At 37.3% G+C, this 9226-nt stretch overlaps 1 protein-coding gene across 1 annotated transcript in view; it reads left to right on the top strand.

The window, feature by feature from the left end:
* Window positions 1–1220: 1220 nt before the first annotated feature.
* The window catches only part of LOC121990735 (heavy metal-associated isoprenylated plant protein 7-like), an 11585-nt gene continuing 3579 nt past the window's right edge, over window positions 1221–9226 (top strand). Inside the window, exon 1 of the mRNA XM_042544813.1 lies at window positions 1221–1240. Coding sequence (XP_042400747.1) covers window positions 1221–1240 — 20 coding nt within the window. The remainder of the gene's footprint in view (window positions 1241–9226) is intronic.

Below are 9226 nucleotides of genomic sequence, written 5' to 3' on the forward strand. Positions count from 1 at the left end.
TTATTTATGGAAATAATACCAAATACAAGAGGCTTACGTTCTAGTGTTTCGAATATGGTTTTTCGAAGTTGTGTTCTTTTGTTTCTTTCTTTTCCTTGTGATTTGATTGTTCTCTTTGGTTAACCTAAAGTTATTTTAGGAAATTAAATATTAACTTTCTATTAAAGGTTTTGTCTAGTCGGTGGTGGTTGCTCCCATATCCAAGAAGGCCATGTGCCTCGCCACGTCAGTACTGGGAACCTTTTATGGAAATTAATATTTAATGGAATTAATAACTTAAGGAGACTTGGGTCAAACGTGTTAAGTTCCGCAGGAGATCCAAGTCAAAACCTAAAAGAACAAATAGATTAAGTTTTGGATCAAACGTGTAAAGTTCCGCAGGCAATCCAAAGTTTAATTTAAAAGAACACATGGTAGCTAGGAAAAGGTTCAGACCTTTGTACAAAAATTTTGTACAGTGGAACCTATAGGTTTTCCGAGTAGCAACCAACAATTGGTATCAGAGCTAGGGTTTTGCCTCTGTGTATTTGGTATTAGTTTAATTATGCACATGTCATACATAATTTAGGCAGGATAATAGTAGGATGTGCTAACTTTGTGGATGCAGGATCCAACTATTATGACTTATAGTTATTATGTGTGTGATTGGACCCTTGACATGTCAAGGGCATTTTATTGTGTGTGCATGATTGTATTATAAAATACAGCAGGAGCTGTATTTAGTTTTATTAGGATTTTATTTTTGATCTAGATACATGTACATTCCTTTTATGGAATATAGGATCAAAAATGTAAAATTCTATTTATGTCGTGGATCGAATCTTGCAAAGCGTGGAACCTTCTATGGACCAGAGGCGCAGCGGAACTAGGAGCAAGATGGATGCGACAGCTAGACCCGGAGGCAGTGGCCAAATATGGCAGTAGCTTGGGATGACAACACACAGAGGACAACTAAAGATTAAAGCCATAATAGTTGAAAATTAGATTTTCTATTTATTGCTTTTTACCGTGTGTGCATGTTAGTTTACAAGTTTAGTAGGCTAGCATAGTTAAAATTCCTCATTTATAAATAACTAAGTGGGAGAGGGATTTTTAAGTAAATCCCGTGGTCTCCATTACTGGTTTGTAAGTGATGCAAACAAGCTTGCGCGTTGGCTCTGAGTGCCTTCCTCCATAGCGGCTGGCTATCATCATCATCACTACATCACTTCCTTTTTGTGATGACTGAAGTTAAAGGCGTGTGATCTTCCCCAACGGAAGGGGCATAATCTTATTAATGGACTTAGTGTCAAGTAATGGTATACACTTAGACATATCTAATAGTATCCTCCCCATCGGAGTCACTGCTATTATTTGTGTGACCAAATAAAACCAACTATTAATTTGTCATAAAACTAGGTTGACAAGATAATAAAATTAAAGGGTTAAAACCCCTCTTACAAATGATTGATTTTGTATACGTCCACACTAACGTGGCATACAAAATTAACGGTGTTTGAGATAATTTTATTTGTCATAAAGTTACGTTGACAAGATAGTTAATGGGTGAAAACCCTCCTCTTACAAATGTTGATTTTGTATATGTCCACACTAACGTGGCATGCAAAATGCACGGTGTTTTGAGGTGTTGGTAAATTTAAATAGTATTGTTAGAGGAATCAATATTATTTTAAATTTAGAGTCTTGACCAAATATTTGATTAAAGATAGACCAACTATTTTATTCGTCATAAAGTAAGGATGACGAGATAATAAAATTAAATGATAAAATTTCCTCTTTGAATTTGTATACGTCCACACTAACGTGGCATACAAAATTCATGGGGATTTTTAAGGTATTGGTCTTAACCAAATATTTTTGTGATTCTTAGGATGTTTGTCAATCCCTAGTAGTCATACTATAGAAAAAAACTTAGTAGTCCCAATTGTAATGATTGGAAATAGGACTTGGACATTAAGGTAGACTGTCTTCTTAGAACAAAGAACAATTTAGGTGTATTTAATTCATTAGTTGAAACATGTCTAGTGGTGTTATCTACCAGAACCTGGAGTGTAGATACAAGATGCCATTAATCATGTCTGCAATTCATTGCAGGGTTCCAGGAAACCCGACAACTAAATGAAAGGTAAATCACCGTCCACATGGGCACTACTGTAAAAGTGGTAACTGTTGCAGTGGGAGATGTTTATCCTTTGATGAGAATAAAATTTGGATTATTAGTAATTGTCTTTACGTACTAAGTTTAGGAAGAACCTGATTTCAGTTTCCAAACTATTATAGAATAGATATTGTGTCTATTTTGATAACAAAGCTGTTATCAAGAAAAATAGACAAGTTATCGATTCTGGTATGTTGGTTGACAATTTATAATCCAATAACTCCCACGATGTAATAAATGGAAATTATAACACATCTTCTAACTTTAAGAGGAAGCAACCTTCGGAGATGAACCAATTATATCTTTGGCATCTAAGGCTAGGTTATATTAACTTGAGTAGGATTCATTGGTAGCTGATGAACTTTTGGGTTCATTAGTAGTGGAAATCTTTCCAACCTGCGAGTCTTACTTGGAAGGAAAAATAACCAAGAAGCTTTTAAGTCTAAGGTGTATGGAGCCAAAGATATGTTGGAATTGGTTCATTCTGATTTATGTGATCCTATGACTATCCAGGCAAGAGGTAGTATCGAATATTTCATCTATTTTATAGATAACTATTCAAGATACAAATACATTTACTTAATGTGCCGCAAGACTAAGTACTTTGATTAGTTCAAAGTGTACAAGGCTGATGCGGAGAAACGTCAAAGTAAAAGTATTAAGACACTACGGTGAGATCGTAGTGGCAAGTACCACTTGGGAGAATTTAGGAGTCACTTATCAAAAGTAGGGATTCAATCCCAACTAACTACACCTGGTACACCCCTACAGAATGGTGTAGAAAAAGGAAGGTATAAGGCTCTTATGGAATAATTAGATCGATGATGAGTTATTACCAAATTTGTTTTAAGGATATACACTAGAAACAGAAGTGAACATAATACCTTCTAAAGTCAGAACTCTCTACTCCCATAGAATTGCAGAATGGGCATAAGCCTAGTATATTCGGATTTGGGTGGTCTAGCATATGAGAGACACTGATAAGTTGGGCAGGAGTCCACTTGTTTTGTAAGTTATCCTAGATAAACAAAAGTAGGTTTATAGTCTTAAAAATCAGAAAGTCATTGTTAGCAACAATGACTGATTTTTAGAAAAGGACTATATAATGAACCACGTGCTCATAAGAAAATTTGTTCTTAAGGAAATAATAGAAGACATGTCTAATCTAGTACCAACTGTACAAGATGAGATACCACAAGGAAACTGCAACACGTATCACAAATGATACACAATTGCAGAAAGTGCCTTGTCGTAGTGGGAGGGTTGATAAGCAACCTAAAAGGATTCATGTTTTGGGAGAGTTTTTTGACTTGATCCCTGGAGGACATGAACCTGATCTCCGGACATATGACGAAGCACTCCAAGATAAAAATGCAACATCTTGGCAAAGAGTAATGAATAACAGAATTAGAATATATGTATTCTAATAAAATCTGGAAGCTTGTAGAAACACCAAATGGTGTAAAAGCCTTTGGGTGTAAAAAGGTCTATAATAGGAAAAGAGGGATAGACAGGAAGGTGGAAACTTTCAAAAGCAAGGCTTGATGAAAAAGGAAACTTTTCACTGGTAGCCATGTTTAAGTCTATCCAGATTCTTTTATCTATTTGGCAAGTGGATGTCAAGACAGCATTCCTTAATGGAAGTCTTGAAGATAGCATCCACATAAAGCAAACCAGAAGGGTTCATTACAAAGGGCTAAGAGCATCTTGTGTGAAAGCTCAATCAGTCTATGGACTGAGGCAAAGCTTCAAGGTCTTGGAACATCCGGTTTATCAAAGTAATCCAGACCTTTGGATTTATTGAGTAAACGGATAAGTCTTGTGTATACAAATGGTGTGATGGAAACGTGGTGGTGATTCTTGTACTATACGTAGATAACAATTTTGGTAGTTGGAAACAATATCAAAATGTTGTCAGAAGTAAGGGTATGGTTGTCCAAATAATTCAATATAAAGGACTTGGGAGAATATATATATTTTTGTGATCAAAGTAATAAGGGATCGCAAGAAAAATATATATATAGATATATCCCAAGTTTAATACATCGAAAAAATCCTTGCTCGTTTTTAGCATGCAAGACTCCTAGAAAGGTTTCTTACCTTTTAAGCATGGAGTGTCTTTATCTAAAGGGATGTCTTCGATGACATCAAAGGAGATTGAGGACATATAGGCAGTTCTTTATGCTTCGGCAGTTAGACAACCTAATGTATGCTATGCACGAGATCAGAAATCTATTTTGCCAAGGGCATAGTTAGTAGATATCAAAGTAACCCTAGACAAGGACATTGGACTGCAATAAAGCATATAAGTACCTTAGAGGCACTAGAGATTATATGCTAGTTTACAAGGCAGTTATTTTGGTCCCTATGGGTTGCATGGATTTTAACTTCCAATCGGATAGGGACAATATTAAGTCAACCTCGGGGTTTTGTGTTTACTTTAGGAGGTAAAGTCATAACTATGGAAGAGTGATAAGCATAGGTGTTTATCTGGACTCCACCATAGAAGCTTAGTATATGGCAAGCCTCTAAGGTAGCCATAAAAGCTGAATGACTCAATAACCTCAAGATAGATTTAGAGATGATTTCTGGTTTGTCCAAAGATTATTACAATTTATTGTAATAATGTTGGTGCAGTAACAAACTCGAAGAAACCATAAGTCTATAAGGCAAGTAAACACAATAGAGCGCAAGTACCACCCAATACGAGAAATCGTATAAACGAGGAGAAGTTGTTGCCGCCTAGATTGCATCAGATGATAACCTAAGGTCCTTAAGGCAAGAGTTTTTTGAAAGGCATGGGAATCAGATGTATGGCAGCAGATATGGCAGCTTAGTCTTTTAGTATAAGTGGGAGATTGTTAGAGTGTATACTAAAAGTCTAGCTTTTGGTATAAACATTTATCTAGAAATAAGAATCACATTGGTCAAATAACTACATTTATGATAAAAGTAGTTGTTCAATTAATTTATATTGTAGATAACATGGTGTGTGGTGTCACACGTAAAGATCATGTTATCAGTTCTTTATTATAAACAGTAGCTCACGACCAAAATGGAAAGGAACAAACCATTAGAAGGTCGTAGTGTAATTAGGTATCTGTTTATCTTGACTGTATAATTACACTAGTACACTTAGAGTGTATTGAGTAGGACCATTTGAGGTCGTTTCTTTTATACTGATTTTATAAAGAAACAAAGACCTCGGTTATTATGGAAGTATGTACTCTTAATCCTAATATAATAACAAGCACATATATTTGATATTTATTTCTTTAATTTATCAATGGGTGAGATTTAGTTCGATGAATCAATAAGCCCGATAAGTTGGGAAATGATATCACTTATAGTGTGTGTTGTTGATTATAGAAGGAAACTGTGTCCTAGTAATCTAGGTTGAGAATGTCCCCAAGAGGAGCTCATAAGGATTGTCATGTTAAACCCTGCAGGTGGACTTAGTCCGACATGACGATGAAGTTGAGTGGTACTACTCTTGGAGCTAGATATTAATTAAGTAAGTTGTCAGTAACTTACTTAATTAGTGGACATTTGTTATCTTAAACACAGGGAGACTAACACACTCATAATAAGAAGGAGCCCAAAATGTAATTTGGGATTGGTGCGGTAGTTCAATAATAGTTCTCTAGTGGAATGAATTATTATTGATAAAATTAAGTTGTGTGTTCGGGGCGAACACGGGATGCTTAATTTTATCGGGAGACCAAAACCAATTCCTCCTCTCGGTCCCTATCGTAGCCTCTAGTATATAGAGATTTATACCCACCGCATACCCACCTTCTTACCCATCCAAAGGGGCCGGCCAAGCTAGCTTGAAACCCAAGCTAGGGCCGGCCAAGACCAAGTGGATGAGTTAAGTTGGTGGCCGGCCAAAGCTTGGGTCCCAAGCTTAGGTGGCCGGCCACTAGAATATTAAAAAGGATTTTTATTAAAATGATTTCTTATGTGGATATCATGTTTTTAAAAGAGAGTTTAAAAATTAAAAATTTCCTTTTATAGCTTTCTACAAAAGATTAAGAGAAGAGATTAATCTCTTTCCTTATTTGTAGTTTAAAAGGATGGTTTTAATTTTTGGTAAAAACTTTCCTTATTTGTAAATCATCTACATGTTTAAAAGAGAGTTTAAAATTTGAAATCTTTCCTTATTTGTTGATTAAAGGAGGATTTTAAATTTTAAGAAAACTTTCCTTTTAAATCATGTTCATGATTTAAAAGAAAGTTTAAAAATTAAATATTCTCTTTTATAAGTTTCTACAAGAGATTAAGAAAAGATTTGATATCTTTCCTTATTTGTAGATTAAAAGAGATTTTAATTTTTAGAGATAACTTTCTTTTTATCCACATGTTTAAAAGAAAGATTTTAATTTATTAAATTTCCTTTTTATAAACCAATCATGAAGGGATAAAAATTATTGAGAAATTTTTATAAATTTCCGGAAGCAAATAAGGAAGTTTTAATTGATGTTTAAAATTTTATTTGCTTGGAAATTCTATGGTGTGGCCGGCCAAATAAATTGGAGAAGGAAAATTATTTTTGATTAAATAATTTTTTCCTTTTCATGGCAAAAGAATTAAGGAAGTTTTTATTAAATTTTCCTTATTTGCCAAGACCAAGGATTATAAAAGAGGGGGTAGAGGAGGCTTCAAGGCTAACGAATCTATTCTATTTTTCTCTCCCTCTTTTCTTCTTCTTGTGGCCGGCCCTAGCCTTTCTCCCTTCTTCTCTTTTGGTGGCCGAACCATACATCTCTTGGAGCTCTTGTTGGTGGCCGGACCTAGGAAGGAGAAGAAGAAAAGGAGGAAGCCTCATCTTGAAGATCCCTTGGAGTATTGGTGGTGATCAAGTTCTTCTTCCTTGGAGGTGGTTCTTCTTGTGGCCGAACCTTGCTTGGAGAAGAAGAAGGTGCGTGGTGGTTCTCGTCTCGGAAGATCGTCGCCCACACGACGTCCGGGATAAGAAGAGGAATACGGTAGAAGATCAAGAGGTTTTTCTACAAGGTATAACTAGTAATTTCTATTTCCGCATCATGCTAGTTATTTATGGAAATAATACCAAATACAAGAGGCTTACGTTCTAGTGTTTCGAATATGGTTTTTCGAAGTTGTGTTCTTTTGTTTCTTTCTTTTCCTTGTGATTTGATTGTTCTCTTTGGTTAACCTAAAGTTATTTTAGGAAATTAAATATTAACTTTCTATTAAAGGTTTTGTCTAGTCGGTGGTGGTTGCTCCCATATCCAAGAAGGCCATGTGCCTCGCCACGTCAGTACTGGGAACCTTTTATGGAAATTAATATTTTATGGAATTAATAACTTAAGGAGACTTGGGTCAAACGTGTTAAGTTCCGCAGGAGATCCAAGTCAAAACCTAAAAGAACAAATAGATTAAGTTTTGGATCAAACGTGTAAAGTTCCGCAGGCAATCCAAAGTTTAATTTAAAAGAACACATGGTAGCTAGGAAAAGGTTCAGACCTTTGTACAAAAATTTTGTACAGTGGAACCTATAGGTTTTCCGAGTAGCAACCAACATAAGTAACTGGAAGAGACCTAAGAACGCCAGCGAAATCAGGAGCTTTCTGGGATTAGCAGGATACTACAGAAAGTTTGTAGAGGACTTCTCCAGGATAGCCTCCCCACTGACAGCTCTTACCAGAAAGAACAGGAAATTTCAGTGGACAGAGGACTGTGAGAACAGCTTCAGCGAGCTAAAAAGGAGATTGACCAGTGCTCCCATTTTAGCTCTACCAGACAACACCAGCAGCTTTGACATCTATAGTGATGCCTCTAAGTTGGGACTAGGAGCAGTACTGATGCAAAACGGCAAGGTGATCGCCTATGCCTCCAGACAACTCAAGGATTATGAGAAGAATTACCCTACTCATGACCTCGAGCTTGCAGCAGTAGTGTTCGCTCTCAAAATTTGGAGACATTACTTATATGGAGCTCAGTGCAAAGTGTATACAGATCACCAGAGTCTGAAGTACTTCTTCACTCAGAAGGATCTGAACATGAGACAGCGCAGATGGCTTGAGCTGGTCAAAGACTACGATATAGACATCCTCTACCATCCAGGGAAAGCCAATAAGGTAGCCGACGCACTTAGCAGAAAATCCAGTGCTACCTTGCTATCTCTTACGGCCATGTCACCACCCCTACAGAAGGAGATCGTAGATTTCGGTCTCGAACTCATCGTTGGACAGCTCTCTACTATGACCTTAGAGTCTACCTTGCTTGGTGATATTCAGTCAGCTCAGGAGCAAGACCTTGAAATTCAGAAAATCAAGCAAGGGCTAGCAGAATCAGAAAGTAGAGAATTCAGAGTGTCCGATAGCGGGGTGTTGTTTTTTGGTGACAGACTCTGTGTTCCAGATCAGGAGGAGCTACGGAGACAGATTTTAGATGAGGCTCACAAGACTCCCTATGCGATGCATCCAGGTTCCACCAAAATGTATCAAGACCTGAAGAACCAGTTTTGGTGGCCCGGGATGAAGCGAGACATCGCCAGATATATTAGCACCTGCCTCACCTGTCAGAGGGTCAAGGCAGAACATCAGCGACCAGGAGGAGTTCTGCAGCCTATACAGATTCCAGAATGGAAGTGGAAGGATATCTCTATGGATTTCATAGTGGGACTGCCCAGAACCACGAATGGTTTTGACGCCATCTGGGTAATGGTCGACAGGTTGACTAAATCAGCCCACTTCTTAGCTATCAAGATATCCTATTCCATGGAGAAGCTAGCTCAGTTGTATCTTCAGGAGATCGTCAGACTTCATGGAGTCTCACGAACCATCATTTCAGACAGAGACAGCAGATTCACATCACACTTCTGGGAGTGTGTACAGTCAGCGTTGGGCACTAAGTTAAAGTTCAGCACAGCATTCCATCCTCAGACAGATGGTCAGACAGAGCGAGTAAATCAGGTACTCGAAGATATGCTCCGAGCGTGTGCCCTAGAAGTTGGTGCAAATATCTGAGCTTAGCAGAATTTGCATACAACAATAGCTATCAGGCCACTATCGGCATGGCACCTTACGAGGCTCTCTATGGGCG

This window comes from Zingiber officinale, chromosome 6B (genome assembly GCF_018446385.1).
Source record: "Zingiber officinale cultivar Zhangliang chromosome 6B, Zo_v1.1, whole genome shotgun sequence".
In the NCBI taxonomy this organism is placed as follows: domain Eukaryota; kingdom Viridiplantae; phylum Streptophyta; class Magnoliopsida; order Zingiberales; family Zingiberaceae; genus Zingiber; species Zingiber officinale.